This window comes from Canis lupus, chromosome 33 (assembly GCF_003254725.2).
Source record: "Canis lupus dingo isolate Sandy chromosome 33, ASM325472v2, whole genome shotgun sequence".
NCBI lineage: Eukaryota > Metazoa > Chordata > Mammalia > Carnivora > Canidae > Canis > Canis lupus.
Window position 1 is genome coordinate 25,118,349 of NC_064275.1, and position 20,294 is coordinate 25,138,642.

At 39.6% G+C, this 20,294-nt stretch overlaps 1 protein-coding gene across 9 annotated transcripts in view; it reads right to left on the reverse strand.

Annotated features, from left to right (window-relative positions):
• Nucleotides 1-1,016: 1,016 nt before the first annotated feature.
• The window catches only part of GOLGB1 (golgin B1), a 97,524-nt gene continuing 78,246 nt past the window's right edge, over nucleotides 1,017-20,294 (reverse strand). For 7 of the 9 annotated variants that reach the window (XM_035709852.2, XM_035709849.2, XM_025475721.3 and 4 more), the window contains 8 exons: nucleotides 19,446-19,624; nucleotides 11,850-12,015; nucleotides 11,511-11,648; nucleotides 5,698-5,841; nucleotides 4,812-4,909; nucleotides 4,180-4,314; nucleotides 2,646-2,751; nucleotides 1,017-2,371 (listed from right to left, as the gene is read on the reverse strand). In XM_035709852.2, the coding sequence (XP_035565745.2) occupies nucleotides 2,237-2,371; nucleotides 2,646-2,751; nucleotides 4,180-4,314; nucleotides 4,812-4,909; nucleotides 5,698-5,841; nucleotides 11,511-11,648; nucleotides 11,850-12,015; nucleotides 19,446-19,624 (1,101 nt within the window). In that variant the 3' untranslated portion in view covers nucleotides 1,017-2,236. Of the gene's footprint in view, nucleotides 2,372-2,645; nucleotides 2,752-4,179; nucleotides 4,315-4,811; nucleotides 4,910-5,697; nucleotides 5,842-11,510; nucleotides 11,649-11,849; nucleotides 12,016-19,445; nucleotides 19,625-20,294 lie in introns of those variants that run through there. The other 2 variants (XM_035709854.2, XM_049105513.1) reach the window with 2 other exon arrangements.

A 20,294-nucleotide genomic window follows, 5' to 3' on the forward strand; every position in this document is an offset into this window, starting at 1 on the left:
TAAAACTTGGGAGTGTTTGTTACTATATCTGACCTGGTCTCTCCTAACCCTGCCGAGGTGGAGTTCCGATCTGATTTGCTCAGTTTTGAGTTCCTCAGTGGACTCAAGCAGACTAGATGAGAGTGGTCTGAGATACAGCGGAGGTGATTTCTGCATTGGAAATACTAAGACTTCAGTCACTTCTTAAGGATTCTCTGCCAGTTTAGTGGGGGCGGTGGTAGTGTATTCTTCTTCCCTACTTCATGACCTACTTATTGTGGCGGCACTAAAATTATTTTAAGGAACAGCAAATTTTGTAGAGGGGGAAAAGATCTTTTAGATCACTTGGAATCTGAATTCAGTATCAAAAAGGGGAATGATCAGACCAGATATTGTGACACACCAACCAGACAGTTCTTTAGAGAAACCATAGAATTTCATCAGAGAGGACACCAAGAAACCTTCTTTCTCCTTCGCAAATGTCCCACATCCATTTCTAATGAGACAGCGAAATTACAGCACATGGAAACAGCATGGGCTTTGGGGCCAGAAAACCTTAGTGCAATTCACTTACTGTACTTTGATAAAGTTAGCTTTTCCTAGCCAGCAACTTAATATAAAAATTACAGTACTGCTTATTCTGCTATACCCTATTAGACTTCCCTCCCCCGCCCCAGGCCCACCCACACGGATTCTTAGGGGTCTGATGTTTCAGTATACATCAGATAAGCATTCTCTCAGGCCCAGGCCCCAACGGCATGAATCTCAGGCCTTAAGGCCAGTTTGTTTGGCTCAGTACTAGAATGAATTTCCTCATTCCACTTCATTACCCTGGGGTCTAATGACACATGCCGCCATTAACTGGTGCGGGCAGGCAGAAGGAAGCCTGAATAGGTAGAGGTCACTACCCTGAATCCATCCCTGGCTGCCCTGCCCCCCTCCCCCTATGTACCTTCCTTCCCCAGCATGGCACACAGGCACTTGTACAAAGACCCCTGTGTATACATACACTCATACACATGTACACGCTGCCACAATTTTTGATTCTGAAAATAATTTTATTATTTTACAGTTGTTCAGGAAAGTTCCTGGATTGCTCTGACCAAGATTTGGTCACCACATAACAAAGAATCACAGCAGATCAATCAGTCCACCGGTTTTCTCTCTTCTTTGGGTGGGAAGAGCAGGCAGGGACACACTATGTGCATAATGAGAAAATAACCAGCAGCTAAGGGTGGGGCAAGGGGAGGCAGGGAACAGGCACAAACGGAATTCAACCCTGGCTGCCATTCTCAGGCTTAGATTCAGATATTTTGTCTTCTCTGTATCACTCTCCACTTTCCTCAGCCCTGTTACCATAGAGGGCAGATGACTCTGGGCTGAGAAACTGGAGTAACTGTCACCAAGCTAGGAGTGGTCATCAGACCAGTCAGGCACCTCACCTTGGACTAGACCCTAGTGAGTGCTTTAGGGCCCACATTCAAGGCATACCCAGCCAACACAGGAATGACATGAATCTGATTCCCACTGTCCAGAGCCAGCTCTTCCTTTCAGTGAAGGGAGAGGCATGGGCCATTTACTATCTTAGCATACTTGTGATCAGGGCATACACAATAGGCTCCTGTCCTCATAGTCCACGACCACAAATCTAACTCCAGTTATGTCTGAACAGCCAGGGAAGGAGATGCTGTCCTACCCTGTGATCTGACAGCCAAAGCCCCTGGAGAGTTCTTTAGCTCCCATCCTATTTTGCAAGAGACCTAATCAGCTATTCTGTGAGATACTGTCCCCCAGAATTTTGTTTATGGCAGGCCCACCTTCCTTCTGAAGCAGGAGAAAATAGAAGGTAAATGAGGCAAAGAAAGTATCAGTTGAAATGATACTGGACTACAGATTATTAGGTTTATTTGAACCATCTTCTAAGCTGAGAGGCATTCCTCAGCATTTTTCACAGGACCACAAAAAATCAGGGCCCTGCAAAATCTGAACAAATCCTGGGCTCAATGACCAACTGTGCGGCTTCCCCAGATTATGCAGAAGTGTTCAGGCCCTGAGCAGTAAAAGAAAGCAGACTCGCTGGTCCCTGCAGCTCTGCCCTGGGCTCACATCCACCTCTGTTTGTGCAGGCACTTTCTGTGGAGAGTTGGAGAGAGGACCTGTAAGTGGGAAGACTATTCCACTAGAATTGATGATTTTGATGTTAGTTGTAAGGGAATTCCAGGTTCTGAGGGGGTAGTCAAAAAGGTGAGAATTCAGTTTATAGATGGCCTGTGAAACATAGAATGAGCAGGACGTGAACCATCAGGAAGTAGATGGCTGCTAGCAGTGGCACTCGGGTCCGGGAATGACAGAGTGAACGCAGGACTCGCTTCCATCCAGCACCACTCCGGGTCTGAAAGAAAAATCTGAAAGTCAGAGAGTTTTACACGACGGGGTATGTCCCTTTCCCTTTGCCTAACACTGCAGGAAAGAGGTATCCCGAGAGCAAGTCCCCTCAGGGTCACTTGGCCAACTCTACTAGGTTCCTCCAACCTTCCACACCCTTCTACTCTGAGATCCTCAGTGCCTGGACTTCTATCTTTCTCTTCCTTGACCCTTTGCCCTCAATGCAGCCAGGCCCATGATACAGTATAGTACCCTCTCTTTGCACTTCCCCTCCTTCTTACCCTTCGACAAGTGCTGCTTGTAAGATCTATCAACAGTGCCTGCTCCTGAGTGCCGCAGGAGCCAATGATGGGAGACCGGGCGGAGTCCCATTCACTGTGCTCCAACCTGGGGTGAGAAAAAAAAAGAGGTATGGCTTGGTTCATGGCACGAGCAGCTGATCAGGTGAAGTCTTCCCAGTCATCTTGCCACGTGCTGTGGCATAAGAGACTTGCGGCAAAGGCTGCTCACAGAGGTCCTACCCCCATTCGGGCAGTGTGCAGGTGGAGAAGTTTCTTTCAGCAGCAGCAAAAGGGGACGATAACTACTAGGAATTAATGCCTATTATGTAGCAGATGCTGGATTGGGTGCTGTACATACATTTCATCCTCAGGTTTGAGGTTGGTGTTAATATCTTCAAAGGAAGGCTTAAAGAAGTAAAATGTCTTACCCATGGTGGCACGGCCAGTAAGAGGTAGAGCCAGAATTAAAAACTCAGGTTTGTCTCTAAATCCCATGTTCTTTTTATCCAATACACCAGAGAAACTCAATAAATTCTTTTTTCATTTACTAAAGGCTAACAGGCAAAAGCATCCAAAAAAGGTATTTGTGGGGTTCTTAGAATTAAACTGAACTGGCTGCCTCTACTGCTTCCTTCTTCATTTTTTGCTGATTTGTTTAATATTGAAACTTCTCCATTTAATGAAGAAGTTGCCTTTATCCACTCAATGGTTTCTCACGAAAACATGAACTGCATTAAAGGGGCTGCAGGTAACACAGCATGTCTGAACAAACATTTGCCTATAGGGATGTACTTTTTAATCATGTTGGAAAGGATGGAACTCTTCACTCCTCCAAATGAAGGGACGTCTGTTAGCCTAACACTCCTGGCCTCTTTTTGCAGGTCACAGAGTTTTCTCCCAGAGAGAAAGAACACTTTAAGTTGATTTGTGAGTCTGAGAGGAGAAGCTGAGTGAGCACAGCCTAGCTCCATCCTGCCAGTTTTCCTCTGAGAGCCAAGCTGACTGCACAGTACACCTTCTGTGTCTGTTCCTCCAGAAGATAAGCTTTTCTGGGGCCACCTTGGCCTGGGGACAGCACAGTCTGGCACTACGAGGGTCAGTCTGACAACTTCTGTAGGTTAGGCCGAGGAAAAATGAAACGTCTGTAAATACTGGAAAACCAAACAGCATTGGCTACTTTTAAATAACAAGTCCAAATAAATAAATAAATAAATAAATAAATAATCCACTGAGTTCCACATACACCACAGAGTACAGGTGAATGAAGCTCTAACATGAGAATGGCAGTATGGGGCCTAGGCAGGCAGCATGTGATCAGCTACCTAAATTTGCTTTCTGCACCAGACCCAAAGAGGACACCGTGGAGGGGCTAAGCTTGGATTAATATGGCTTGTCTTGACCCCAAACTCCCTGTAGCACCCAACTCAAGATGGGAACTAGATCCTGATGACTCCCAAGTCTGGCCGCTGAAATGTGCACAGTGTAATCAGAAAGACTCAGAAGTGAACAGAGGCTATCTCCCACAGTCCTTTACCGCCGGATATGCTCCTCGGCCACGGAGAGGGCAGTCTCAGCAGCCACTCTTTGGTCCCGTTCTTCTTCTAGCAGCTTCCTCAGTTCGTTCATCTCCTGTTTAGTGTTGCACAGCTGCTGCTGGGCTTCTGAAAAGCTTCAAAATAAAAGGACAATAAACAGCATCAGCAGATGCAGAACAAGTTGCTGATACAAGCGATCTGAAGTCTTCACAAGGTGATAAAGCAGGAAAATGTCTAGAAGTTTGTACAAACACAAAAAAAAAAACAGAAAAAGGAAAGGATTTTAAAAAGAGAACATTTTAAAATCATAGTTGTCAAAATAAGCTGCAGAAAATGCCTTAAGAGATTTTAGGGACTGACTGTGTTAGCTTTCATTTGAGCATCACAGGATTAGTGGGGTATGCATGTGTGTGTACAGGTGGGCACACGTGTGCACTGCTGTGCTTGCTTTTGTTCTACAAACTTTTCAACTTTACCGATTTACTAAACTGTTACTATTTAATCCTCACATCAATCCTGTGAGGCCAATAAGAAGACATTAAATACATTCACTGGGCTCCGGGTCCATCTAGATGACTGCCCATTTGTGTACACACAGTGCAAGTGCTACAGTTGTGGGCTGTTCCTCTACCTTAGCTGTGGCTCCTTCAGTTCTTCAGGATCACTCTTCCTGTGAGCTCCATTCTTTTCCTGGGGAGCTCCTGGAGCAACATCTATATTCAGTGGCCCCTAGAAGAGTAAGTTTAGTAATTCAGTGATGAAAGAGCTTAAGAAACTGCATGGGCAAAATGAGAACTCATGGAACACCAAAGAGAATGAGACACCTTAGAGAGGAAATACCCACTTGCCACCCTCTTCCAAGTGCAGAGTCAGAAATGAGAATCTTCTGCTCTATGAGATGAATCTCTTACCTAAAACTCTTTATTAGATTTTCTCCTGATTCTCATTTTTGAATCTCTCCTCTTAAAAGTTGAAAGGCTTACCACTCAAAAGTGTAAAAGCTTATTTGCTTTCTTCTAGCAGAGGCTCATAGGTTTTCCAGAGGCTACTTGGATCTTTCCCTTGTTCAACTGTTCCTCCAAAACCTCTTCTTTCCCTGTCCTATTCATCTCAACACTAATTCTCACTCCCCACCTCTGCTTCAGCAGTGCACTCCTGCTCCACTGTGTCAACAGTCCCACCTATTTTGCTTCTCAGTGCCAAATCTTTCTACAGCTTTCTAATTTCTTGAAGCAAAATCCACAGTCTGAATGTCAGACTTCCAAAAGCCTTAGTCATCACTGTTTCCCGTTCACTTTTTTATTTCTCTCCCACTATTTCAGTGATGTTTTTCCTTCTAATTCCTTCCCGCCTTGATTTTTCTAGGCCTTATTCCAATTCAGGAAACATTCTTCTCTGACTTTCCTCCATCACACATAGTTAATCTTCAGCCTACGGCACCAGCCTCTTCCATGATGCTCTTTCTGTTTTACCATTTGCACTCTACTTCTGACACTTTTCCCAGCCTTCTTGCTCACCGCTTGAAGCTCCTGGACCTGCTTCTCCAAGACTGCGCAGTGATTAAAAAGGTCAGTGTAGTGCTGCTGGTTCTCACGAAGGCTCTGACTGGTATCGCAGAGCTGAATTGAAAGGGTATTTTTCTCTTCAAGTAGCTGAGAAAACTGAAACAGAGCAGAAGTTGAGCACCACCCCTTTGGACTGTTTCACAGCAAGCAGTGCTTAGGAAGACTCTCCTGAGTTTGAAAGTTCTAATTTTTTTTTTAATGCAGGATCTTTATTTCAATAATGGTAACAACAGTATTGTGTGTGTTTCCTTCAAAGTGAGGAAACTCAGAATTTTTCAACTGAAAAGGAAAATAATTCTGGAGTAGTAGGAAACTTTATTTGTGGTTCCTAGTACACTAACTGGGAAACCACAAAGAATCCCACAAGCAATCTGAGAGCATAAACTATCCTAACTATGTAAGAGGAGAAAGCTTGAGTCCAAGATGAAATTACTAAGAAACGGCTATGATCCTTAGAACTCAATATGAGATAGAGCTGTCACCTAGAAATTCATACAACCATACTACTGGGGAGACTCTTCAGTGCTATAGAGAGTTACAAGTCACCAAGAAATTTCTGTAGAAAAAGAAATTGTAATGTGTGGTAGGGGAAAGAAACAGAAGAAATCCTAAATTGCCTGTATACATGTAAAAAACTACACTCGGTGCAGTGCAAACTCACAGGTGGAAAAATGTTAGTTGCTCAAAGCAGGATCTTCTTCTACTACCTGAGCAACAGTTAGCTATTCAGTCTTTCCTTAAACATGTCCAGCATCAGAGGTGCTCACCTCTTGACAAAGCACTCCAAGCATTTTTCACCATGTCAAAAACAGAAGATTATTTTTTATATTGAGTGAAAAATTTACCCACCATAACTCCTAGCCAGTGATTTTAATTCAGTTCCCTGGAACTAGAAATCTAATTCCTTACTTGCAGGCTGTCAAGTTTCAAGTTCTAGTTATGATTAACATCCAGAAACATCAACAATCATAAAGATATCTCTCCAAAGTACCTACTGTAGGATTGTATGCATGAGGTAAAGGGAAACTGCTGTAACTGGATGCATGTTCAATCTTTTCCCAAGTATTCTTTTTGTAAGTATTCTGGGTTAATATTTGTGTAAAAAAAGTTGATGAAAGTTGCTGGAGGGGAGATGGGTGAAGGGATGGGGTAACTGGGTGATGGGCATTAAGGAGGGCACTTGATGTAGTGCACATGGGTGTCATGTGCAACTGATAAATCGCTAAATTCTACCTCTGAAACTAAAATATATTGTAGGTTCACTAACTTGAATTCTTTTTTAAAAGATTTTATTTACTTATTTGAGAGAGAGATATAGAGATAGCGACCAAGATAGTACAAGCAGGGAGGAGAGACAGAAACAGGCTCCCTGCTGAGTAGGGAGCTAATGCAGGGCTCAATCCCGGGACCAGATCCTGGGACCATGACCTAAGCCAGAGGCAGATACTCAACCAACTGAGCTGAGGCACCCTACTAACTTGAATTTAAATTAAAAAAAAAAAAAGTTGACTCAATGTTCAGAGAAGATAAATCTTTCTAGAGATACTCTGACAGACTGGGAAGGACATTTGATGCATACAGAAAACTAAAATAAGAATCTACATGGCATAACAAAAATATTTTCATAGATAGAATGAAAATCACAATGAATAACCTTACCTCTGAAGAATAATTTTCAGTTTACAAAGCATTTTTTAAAGTATCATCTTATTTGAGAGAGGTAGATGTTTGATTTCTGTCCCCATTCACAAATGACAAACAAAAAAAGAAATGAGCAGTGACTTGCCCAATATCATGTGGCTCATAGATGACAGACCAGGACTCAACTATGGTTCTTGGTTCCAAGTCTAGAGCTCTGCCTACTACTGATGGCATCCCATCTGAGGGTTCAGTAAGGGAAGTGAAGCAGGTTATGAGTTTTAGGGGAGTAGGAGCAGTTGGTAAAGAAAAGAATATAAATGTTTGAGAAGCAATACTAATTTGAAGACAGGGGTAGACATGACAATTACTGGGTATAATGACAACTCTGAGAGATGAAAGTTAATTTTCCTGGCCGCAATGAACAGTCCAAAGGCTACCAAAAAAAACCTCCCAAAACAAAAACCAAAAAATTCCTCAGTATTGAAAATACAATACTTTTTTTCCTATACAAATTTAAAGGAGAAAGGATAGATATGTAAAAATCATTGGAAGCAAAAACCCCCTTAACTGGAGAGGTCTAATTGTTTATAAGCTGCCCTCCTATAAACCACCTTTTATACTGTTCACATTATTCTATTTAGGATTAGATAAAGATCCCTATAGTTTAGGTGTTGGCAAACTATGATCCAGGGTTTACAGTCTTTTTTCTTTTCTTTTCTTTTCTTTTTTTTTTTTTTTTTTGTAAATTGGTTTTATTAGAATATGACTGCTCTATTTGTTTACATACCATCTGTGGCTGCTTTTGAGACAGAACGGCAGAGCTGAATAGCTGTAACAGGAGGCATAGCCTACAGACCTAAAATATTCACCATCGGGCCTTTAAGGAAGAGTTTGTCTGTTTTAGCTCATAAACTGTTGTACTTCAGAATAGAAGGGAATAATCTAGACTACATTATCCTAATAGTCATTCCTCTCCTGTTTTTAAGTTTTAGGTTACAAGTTTTTAAGTTTGCATTACATACAAACATCCAACCACGCTGGAAGAAATATAAATAAAGTCTGAGTATCCATGGAAAGAAACAGGGCAGTGGCTTGATGAGTATTCTATGCCTAGACCATTTACTATAATCCCATTTGGACCCAAGAAGCAAGTCTGTTAGTTAGCTAGCACCCATTTAGAGTGAGGCTCTAAGCTCATCAGATGCTATGCTCCGTGAGGGGCCACTGTGTATCCTAACATATGGCCAGCCTCATAGAAGGTAAATAATAGTTATTTGTTTGGTGAATGAGTGAATGAATGAATGAATGAATGGAGTGAGTGAATGAATGACATTATGCATAAAGATGCCTCTTTGCAGTTTATTTATTTATTTATTTTTTTAATTTTTATTTATTTATGATAGTCACACACACACAGAGAGAGAGGCAGAGACATAGGCAGAGGGAGAAGCAGGCTCCATGCACCGGGAGCCCGACGTGGGATTCGATCCTGGGTCTCCAGGATCGCGCCCTGGGCCAAAGGCAGGCGCTAAACCGCTGCGCCACCCAGGGATCCCTGCAGTTTATTTCTAAAGGAAGAACTCTTTCTCACCCAGAAGGACAGTGACCCAAAGTAGTGTCTCTTGTATTTTAAGCAATATATGCAGTATATATCTCAATAAAGCTGTTAAAGAAAACATAACATTGATTATGATCCAGAACTTAGTATATAAGTATATGTAATTAAAACTAAAGTTTCTCTAAACAAGATAGACTCTTTATATTATATAATACCTACTTGTTTGTAATCTCTTTTATTTTGTTCTGTAAAAAACACTATTTGCACTACTTTTAATAGCTCCAAACTGGAAAAATCCTAACGTCCTTTAAGAGCATAAGAGAGAAACTATGGTATGTGCTTACAATCCAATGCTATATAGCCTGAGAATGGAAAAATCACACTATCTAAAACAACATGGATGAATCTCACAAAATAAATGAAGTCACATAAGAGAATATATGATTCCATGTATCTGTAGTTCTAAGGTGACTAGAAAAGGAGACAAGAGACTTTCTGAAGTTCTGGTATATTCTGATTCTTGATCTGGGTACTCGTTATTGGGTGTCTTCACTTTGTGAAAATATGCTGTGCTATATTTATGATTTGTATGCTTTTTATATGTTTTATTTCAATAAAATATTTACATTAAAAGTTTTTTAGTTGCTACCCACTAAAAGGACCTCATCATCTACTAAGGGTCCTAAATTTCATTTTAAAATACTGTCCTAGGGGATCCCTGGGTGGCTCAGCGGTTTAGCGCCTGCCTTTGGCCCAGAGCGCGATCCTGGAGTCCTGGGATTGAGTCCCACATCAGGCTCCCAGCATGGAGCCTGCTTCTCCCTCCTCCTTTGTCTCTGCCTCTCTCTCTCTCTCTCTCTCTCTCTCTCTCATAAATAAATAAATCTTTAAAATAAATAAAATAAAATAAAATAAAATAAAATAAAATAAATACTGTCCTAGAAAGACAAACGCCCAGAGTAATTTACAGTGGTTTTCAGGAGAGCAAATGTAAAATGAAATGGGATCTAGTCTATGGCAAGAAGGAGAAGTGGATAGGAGCTGCTCTGGAGTCCCCTTGAAAACTCCCAATTACCCCAATAAAGGGCCTATAGTTATACCCATTAATTTGAATCAACAAACTATTTTTTAAATGCAAATTTTCTGCCAAAGTTAATAGCATTATCAGCCTCTGATATTTCAATTCAATTAGTTGAATTTGACATTTAATAAATACCTCCTACATAAGCTAGGTACTGCGCTTTTCCACATAGGTTATCATATTTATCTCAGAATGACCTCCTTCTAACACCTTAGGCAAATTCCTTAATACCTTAGTTTCCCTATCTGTTGTACAGCCTACCTATCTTTACCATTTTTTAAAAAAAGATTTTGTTATTTATTCACAAGAGACAGAGAGAGAGAGAGAGAGGCAGAGACATAGGGAGAGGGAGAAGCAGGCTCTTTTCACGGGAAGAAGCCTAATGAGGGACTCGATCCCAGGATCACGACCTAAGCCAAAGGCAAATGCTCAACCACTGAGCCACCCACATGTCCATCTTTACCATTTCTGGATCATAGATCCCTTGATGAATTGACAGGTTCTCATGATGAGAGATTCAGACATGCACACACCTATACAAACACTAATTTGTATATAATTTTTGGACATTCACAACTCTTCAAAGACAATCTTTGTATTCTGGAGTCTAAATGACCTCTTAAATCCCTTCTAGTTCTAACAGAAACTACCTAGCTGGATTCCTCTGAAGAAGGCAGAACTAGGGAGGTGACACTCAAGAATACTCTGAATAGTCAGAGAGCAACAGGAGTATAATGATTCATAAGTGGGTGGGGAGGAGAGGCAGATGAAGGAGGAAGAGAAGCCAGAGAACAGATGAAGAGAGAGAACAGAGATGTGAGAAGGTATCCAAGAATAATTTTCTTTAATCTTGCCTTGGTGAGATTGGCTCTAGAGACCAGATGGCAAAATGGCTCTTCCCTACAGAAATATATCCCATCTTTCCTGGTATGCTTCCTTAGAGTATGTGGACTGGCATGGCTGGGGTTTGGGATAAAGCTGGCTTCTTTAGTTCCAGAATATTAGACACCAATGAGAAAGGCTACAAATGGAGTGGAATGAAGAGCAGACTTCTCATCTCTATTTCTAATATCACAACTGAAAAGCTTCCTTATTCCTTCCTGAAACATTTTCCTGTTGCACACTGGGGGGAATCAGAGAGGAAGGTGTTGAAGCATTTGTGGGGAGTTACTTCAATATTACTAACAAGGGGTACAGATAGGGAGACAATGCTGGGGAACAAGGCTTCCTAAAAGAGTTGGATTTTTTTATTCTTACTAAATAGATTTCTCCAAATCACTTCCAAGGACACTCCAAGGATAAGGAAAAGGAAATGGCCCTGTGTCCAGTACTTTGGGGTGAGCAATCCAGACCCCAAGAAAAGTAAATCTGTATCCAAAGATATGTGATAGCTAGAACCTAGACTTAATCAGCTTCTACTTATTTCCTTGCTTCTCTGGTCATGGAAATAAGAAACTGAATTCAAGTCTACCAGGAAACACTTACCTTGCTGTTTAGTTGCTGAATTCTTAATTCCTTTTGGTGAATTTCCTTTAGGCTGTCATTGAGCTGAGTCCTAAGAAGTTCTGTCTCATAAACTAGATTTTGTGATCCATCTAGGGATGCCGATGTCTCTGGGGATGCCTGCCAGGGTACAAACACTAATGAAATATCCTCCTAATGCTGTTCATGCTTAATTCCTTCCCTCCATGAACTCTGTCCACCTCACAGGAGGTCACAAGACAACTTGCCTAAGAGTGGTAGATGGGCACTTGGCTTGCAGGAAGCTAATGCTTCCTAGGTGGTGGTTACCTCTGAGTAGCAATCAGCATGGGGATTACTCACCTGTCTTTGGTACTGTACTTTGAGGGCCTCAGTCCGAGAGGAAGGAGATCTCAATTCCCTCATAAGATTCTGCAGATGACTGAGCTGCTGATCTTTATCTGAGATAGCCATAAGGTACTGCTCCTTGATTCTCCTCTCCTGGGCTTCCCAGGAGCTCTTTTCCATCCTAGAAAACACATGAAATAATCACAGGCAAAAAAATACTTGTGAGACATGGATGAATAATTACAAATTCAAAACAGTATTATGGGCTGTAGAGACATAGTAAAGAAAATGTATCACAGAGCAAAATTTATATTATAAATTGAACTGCACAGCAAGATGATGAAGCTGAACTAATAAAAAGAATTTCAACTGGCAGGACTGAGGATGATTGCAGGGGAAAGCATTCCAGGTTCTGTGAACTTATTGAACAGTAGGCACAAAAACGAATACACACACACACACACACACACACAAGGAATTCTGGAATTGTAGCAGATAGCATGTAAAGCAGATAGGGTAGGAAACGAAGATGGAGAAGTGAGTTTCGATCATGTGAGGCACTGAGTAGCATGCTAAATAAACCACATTCTGTAAGCAATGGGAAGCCACTCTAATTCTTCAGAAAGGTAGTGCCAGTTGCAGTCTAACATCATGGTTACAAAAATGCAATGCTACCCAGAGCAACTGTAGAGTTTTGAAAGAGCTGGGTTCAAATGCTGGCTCTATCATAAACTAGGCATCAGACCTGAATAAATTTTCTTAATCTCTTTAAGCCTCGTTGGTAAAATGGGAATAAACTATTGATTCCTTAGGATTATTCTAAGGATTAAATGAGACACTGTATGTCAGGCACCAAACACAAAGCCTGGCACATCACAATCACCCAACAAATATGAGCTGCTTTCTATTTATTCCTCAAATTTGGCCAAGACTGGAGGCTGCTGTCTGACCAGCTCATTTATTGTAGTGCTAGCAAAAACTGTGTCTCTGCCACATTCTTTAGTTCTACTTCTCTCTATACTGTCTAAAAGAACTCAGTAGGATTGTCATCAAATTTCTGCAGCATCTCTTTACTACCTGTGTCTCTATTTTTTCCAATAATACTAGGTTTTATTTGAATTGCATCTGACTCTTTTGTCTTTCACTCTAGAAATAAAGTAAAACGGTCCCTTCTTCTCTAAATGGCTTATAACTGTTATGAAATAATCTTGCTTTGCTAAGAAGTGAATTGGATTACAGTTAAATTTTTTTCAAAAAGGGAGAGCCCAAACTTAGAAATTAAAATAAAATTTTATTACAAGGCCACTACATGTAAAAGGCACAGGATTTTCAATACTTCCTTTGAGATGTGTCTGTGAAAAATGAAAGAGAAAATTTTAAGAGTAGAAGACCAAAGAAAGATCATAATCTTCCATAAAAAGCTTCAAGCTGCCATTTTTCTGGAAGTTTGTCATAGTGTGGAAAGAGATGCTCAATAGAGAATAGGACCTAAGGAACAAAGCTGATCACTTCACAGAACTTGGCTGTAATAGGGATATAGCATACTTACCCCTTATGTAAGAGAGCACAGGAATCAGGACAGAATAAGCAAATCAGTAGACATGAGGGGAAGAGAAAGGTTATGGCATAAATCCAGGCTCTCCTAATAAGCCAATCCCAAAGCTAACAGAAGCTGAACAGGATGTTCCAGTTTTTTCATGTTTGAAAAGCTAATTTCCCCCATGCAGATCAAGAGCAGAAGACAGAGGTCCTGAAGTTATGCAGCTAAAGAACCTGGTCCTAAAGTCAGGGAATCAAACTTGTGTCCTCACTTTCTTCTTCCTTCTAAATGTGAAAATATCTTCCTTTCCTTTCCCTAATGTACTCACATTCACTTGAGATATAATTTTACTTTTTTTCAAAATTGCTCAAATGTGGAGGTAATGAGAGAAAACCTAAGAGAAAAGTAAATGGGCAGCAAAGGAGGGGGAAAAAAAAATCATTAGACCAGAAATCACTTTGTTCTTTTCTCTAAGAGTTAACTCTATACAGAAAGTATCCTTTCAGAATGCCTTTTGAGAAAATTTAAAGAGGAAGAGGTGCCCACAGAAAATGCAGCTCTTCTTAGGTTTACACTGGTAACTGGAGACTTAATATATTTATAGTTCCAGACGACCTGGAGATAATATGGGAGACATCAGGTGATGCTCCCATGTGGTTCTAATCATCTCTGGAGGTCCCTAAATTCAATGCATCTGGAGGGAGATAAACTGAAACTGTGATCTCTTGATGATGAACTGATTCTAAAAGATTCTAACAGAATAAAATTGGGGTAGCTATTCCCTGGCAGGGGAAAAATTAAGCTGAAAGAGAACAATTCATCTTTTCTCTTGAAGTTCAATTCCAGAAAGAATAAACAGAAGAAATTTGCATTTCCAGAGAGCAAAAATTCAGTTTTTTATCTTCCCTTCAATCATCATTTGATTAAAAATATGTATGTACTTGTATTTATCTGGGGAAGCTGTCAACTCTATGGAATAGGTTTGACATATATTCACTTACTAGAAAGTCCATAAATATGTTAAATATGAAAATTTTTTTTTTAATTTTTTTTTTTATTTTTTTATTTATTTATGATAGGCACACAGTGAGAGAGACAGGCAGAGACACAGGCAGAGGAAGAAGCAGGCTCCGTGCACCAGGAGCCTGACGTGGGATTCGATCCTGGGTCTCCAGGATCACGCCCTGGGCCAAAGGCAGGCGCTAAACCGCTGCGCCACCCAGGGATCCCTGAAAAAATTTTTAATGTAATTTTACTACACAAAATTTAAATCACCAAATTCAAAAAAGCATTTTGCTCTATAAACTTGGCTTAAACTTTATTTTGAAAAGCCATGTTAGTAAAATGCATGCCATCTAGGATCAATGAAGGAACAAATCTCTTATGTCTGTACATCAAGAGGTGTCTTAGGAATGTTACAATAATTATTATATTGATATCTGCCATCATGGTAGCCCCTCTGTAAGCGGGACAGGAATCTAGACTCCACCTGTATTCTATGTATGCATTTGCCTGTGGTTCCTGTAGCAGTAGGTGAGACAAAGCAGATGCTGCTTGGTCAGCAGCATTTTCCAACATTCTTTCCTTTTTGTACTAAACTTTGAAAGCTTTGGGTTTGAAACAGCAATGAAGTCCCAATAGTAAGGCTACAACAACAGCACTTGTTTTTACATACTGTTAAGCATTTATTCTTTACCTTTTCTCTTTGGCTCAAATTTGTTAGAAACACTGAATTAAAAAAACATCAAATGAGAGACCAGGTGGCAGAGAGCATTAAGGTCTACTTCAAACACTCATACTCATTCTCCCATCCCCCCCTTTTTTTTTTTTAAAGGCTTTATTTATTTATTCATGAGACACACACAGAGAGAGAGGCAGAAACATAGGCAGAGGGTGAAGCAGGCTCCCTAAAGGGAGCCTGATGCAGGACTCAATCCTAGGACCCAAGGATCAAAACCTGAGCCACCCAGGTGCTCCTCCCCTCCTCCTTAATAACAGAACCTTGGTTTTTACCTGGGCACACTGTATTTCTATATAAAGACACATTTCTTAGCCTCCCCAAAAGCTAGATGTATGTGACTAAGTTCTTCTAATGAGATCTAAGTGTGATTGTATCCTAAATGGAAACTTCTAGTAAGTCTTAAAAGTAAAGGGTTGTGCCTTTCTCCTATGTTTCTTTCCTTCTGTGTAGAATGTCCATTTAACAGCTTAAGTTCCAGCAGTCATCTTGGACCAAGAGGTAAAAGCAGCATGCTGACAGTGGAGCAGAAAGAGTTGCTGTGGAGCTGTTATACCATTTTCCTCCAGACTATCTTCCTCCAGACTTTCTTATATGAGAGGAAAATAAACTTCAATTTTATTTGAGAAATAAAAAATTTTAAACTGACAAGAATTATAGTCCTTTTTAAATTTTTTTCTGCTTTAATAATATCATATAGCACTATTACTCATCTTTAAAAGAAAAGGGCTTGGATTTGTGGATCCGGACCGGATGGAAGACATGGATATCTTCTTATTTCTCCCATTAAGTAGAGATGAAAACTCTGGGGATTATGCATAAAAACAAACACAGAAAACTTAGAAAGATGGAAAGAAGTTGGACCAACTAGTGGCCCTAGGACATGAGAAAGGACAAGGCAGTAAATTTACTGGTTTTTCTTTTTTGAATTTTATATATCCCAAATTGGGTGAAGAAGAATCCAACTACCTGGAAACACCAATGAGTGCCAAGAAAAGTCTGCTCTCTCTTGCCAAAAGATCAGGAATAGGCGGCCTGATGAGACAGAAATACTAATGACAATAATCACTCTATTCTAGGTGAACATCATGGAAAAACCACAGCCCAATCAACAAAATCCTAGTGGAAAAGCTAGACTTCTATCCTGGCCCAAAGATAACTAGGTGTTCCATAGTTGGAGTGGTGTCAGAAAAGGCCAAGAGTGTTCCCTGGATTGTCACCACGACTCAATGGAAAAGAGGTGACTCTGATCAGTCCCATCCACAACCCGCTGTGGTGACATCTACCTCTACCTATAACAAGGTAACAAAACATTCTTCCCTGTCCCTGCAGAGGTAGTATCAGAAGAGGCCAAGAGGGAAGTTTGGACTTTGGGCACGATCCACGAGTAACAAGGTGCTCCTCCTCAACCACCCTCCTGCAGTGTCTGTAAGGACTGAGTGGGGCACCTGGACTTTCACCACTGCCCTGTGATAATGGCTTTCTTCACAACCCCCCAAAGGTATCAATGGAGTGCATGTATGGAACTTGGACTTCTACTCTCACCTAATAGTAATGAGGTACTCCCGTCTCAACTGTAGTGTCAAAGGAGTACAGGTAGGGAGCCTGGGCTTCTGCCTCTTCCTGGCAGTATCAAGGAACTTCCTCTCCTGTGGTATCAATGAAGGCTGAGTAGGGAGTCCACTGGACTTCACCCATCATCTAGCAGTAAAGTATCAGTGGAAGCCTACTAAAGCAGAGGATTTAAATAATATTTAAAGTCTTATAATCTCCAAAATGTTCAGGATACAACTAAAAATCACTCATCATACTAAGAACCAGGGAAGTCATGACATGATTGAGAAAAGACTGAAATGATATAGATGTTGAATTATATATTATAGAATTATACTAGGATTTTAAAGCAGCCACTGCAAAAATGCTTCAACAAGCAATTACTAACATACTGAAAACCAATGAAAACACATTTCTCCAAAGAAGATAAACAGATAATAGACACATGAAAATATGTTCATATTATAGTCTTCAGAGAAATGCAAATCAAAAGCACAGCAAGTTATCACCTCATAGGAGTCAGAATCATAAAGATAAGAAATAGTGTTGATGAGGATGTAGAGAAAAAGGAACTCTCATGCACTGTTGCTGAGAATGTAAATTGGTATGGTCACTATGGAAAATAGTATGAAGGTTCCTCAAAAAATTAAAAATAGAATACCATACAACCCAGTAATTCCACTTCTGAGTATTTTCCCAAAGAAAATCAAATACTAATTAAAAAACATATATGCATTCCTTAGGTTCAATGCAGCATTATTTACAATAGCCAAGATATAGAAGCAACTCAAGTGTACAGCAATAGATAAATGGATAAAGATCTGGGGTGTGCACATACACATAAATATTACTCAACTAAGAAAATCTGCTGTCCACAACAACATGGATGGACTAGAGGGTATTATCCTAAGTTAAATACATCAGAAAAAGATAAATACCATATGATTTCACTTACATGTAAAATCTGAAAAACAAAGAAATGGACTCCTACATACAAAAAATTGGTGATTGCCAGAGGAGAGGGAGGTGGGGGATGGGCAAAACAAGGTGCAAACTTTCAGTTATAAAATAAATCACAAGAATGAGAAGTTCACCATAGAAAATATAATCAATAATATTTTAATTACTTTGTATCATGACAGATGGTAACTACATTTGTTGTGGTGAGCACTGCATAATACATACAATTGTTAAATCACTATGTCATACAGATGAAACTTATGTAACACTGTATGTTAACTATTCTTTGATTAAAAAAAGCACTAGGTGTTATGCTATATGTTGGCAAATTGAATTTAAATGAAACAAAATTTTAAAAATAGAGAAAACCTCAGAGAAGAAATAGAAGATATAAAGAACTGAATAGAAATTTTAGAACTAAAAAATACAATATCCAAGATAAAAAGCTAACTCAATGGGCTCAATAGCAGAATGGAAGTGATGAAGGAATGAATCAAGAATCAGTGAATATGAAGACAGAACAACAGAAACTACTGAATCTGCATGAAGAGAAAAATAATCATTAAGAGTTCATCAAAATTAAAAACACCTTATTGGAAAAAATGAAAAGATAAACTGTAGACTGGGAGAAGATACTTGCAAGCCATCTATCTGACTAGGAACTTGTACCTAGGATATATAAAGAGCCCTCAAAACTCGATAGTAAAAAATTAACAACCCAAATAACAAAATGAATAAAACACACAAACCAATACCTCATCAAAAAGGACATACAGATATCAAATAAACAATAAAAAAAGTTCAACTTTATTAGCCGTTATGCAAATTAAAACCACACTGGGATAGCATGACATACATATTTGAAAATTAAAATACTGTTATAATATTAAATGCTGACAAGGATATAGCATTTGATACTGAAACTGGATCACTCCTATATTGCTGGTAAGAATACAAAATGGTATGGTTATTCTGGAACATAATCTTAGTTTCTTAAAAAACTGAACACTTACCATACAACCTAGCATTTGTATTCCTGGACAAATACTTCGGAGAAATGAAAACTTATGGTCCACATAAAAACCTATACACAAATGTTTAACAGCAGCTTTGTTAATAACTAAAAATCAGAAACAACACTCATGGGTAAATAGTTAAAGCAGTACATTCATACCATGGAATCCTATTCATCAATAAAAAAGAATGAACTATTGATACATGAACAAATATTGATGGACCTCAAGGGCATTATAATGTGTGAATAAAGCTAATTTCAAAAGGCTACATACTGTAGGATTCCACTTAAAACACTGTATGTTAAATGGAATTTAAATAAAAACTTTAAAAAAAAACCCACCATTCTCAAAATGGCAAAATGATAGAGATGGAGAATAAATTAGTTGTTGCCAGAGTTAAGGATGTTGACATAGGTTGTTGGGGGAGAAGATTATGGCTATAAATTAGTAGTAAAAGGGACATTATTTGTGGTAATGGAGCACTTGTATAGCTTGGTAGTGGTAATGATTACATATATTTACATATATGATAAAGTTGCACAGAACTATACACCACCACCCCCCCCACACACACACACACACTTGAATACAAAATTGATGAAATCTGAGAAGGGTCTTTGAATTGTACTCATTGTCATTTCCCGATTTTGGTATACTACAGGAATGTAAGATGTTACCATTGCTGGAAACTGCATGAAAAGTACACAGGAGCTCTCTATATTATTTTTGCAACTTCTTATAAAACTAAACTTTATAATAAAAAGTTAAAAAAAAAAGTGTCAAAAAAGCAGGGATTATCATACCTGAGCTGATGCAGCTCATGCTGCCAGGAGATATTTTCTTGCCTTAGCTCTTCTTGCATAATCTGAAAATTTTTTGTCTTATCTTGATACTCCTGAAGTCGAGCCTTCAGTGGACGTAACTCTGTGACTTCTTGGTTGATCTGTAAGTACTGCTGCTGCAGATTCTTCAATTCCTTCAGCTTTAACCAAAGAGAAAGTAAAAGGGTAATTCAGCACATCTCATTTACCCAGCTGTAAGTCATCAGCAGCTCCCTACTGAGTCAGACACCACAACAGATTGTCAGCACCTAACAAGTTCATTAACATATTTCCAACAAGAATCTCTAAAATGGTGAAATACAGGTAGCCAGGATGGTAGGAATCACCCCCATAGAGCCACCATCAAGGCTACAAGGTCTGACCATTCTTGGAACTGCTGAAGTCCTAAGTTGACTCTAGATCTAAAGCTCAGATATAGGACAGACTTAAAGGACCTACAGTTTCTTTGTGGATGGTAACTCCCCAGAACAAGAAATGTAAATATAGACTGACTTTCTATTTAGCCTTGTGCCCTACTTAGGCTTTTAAACTTTCTTATATGGGTATCAACCTTAATTTTAGCTTAGCTGATGTTGACTATAAAAAGAAGGCAGTGATGCCCAGGCCCAGTGGGTTTAAGAGCACTTAGGCTTTGGGGTCCAACATCCTGCCCACATAGGTTGTGTAACTCTATGCATATTCCCTTACATCCTGCCCCAAGCTTTAATTTCCCATACGTATACAATTTCCCTTATCTTAATTTCCCTCACCTCCCTTATGGTATTTCTTGTTAGATTATAAGAATTAAATGAGAAAACTAATGGTAATGGT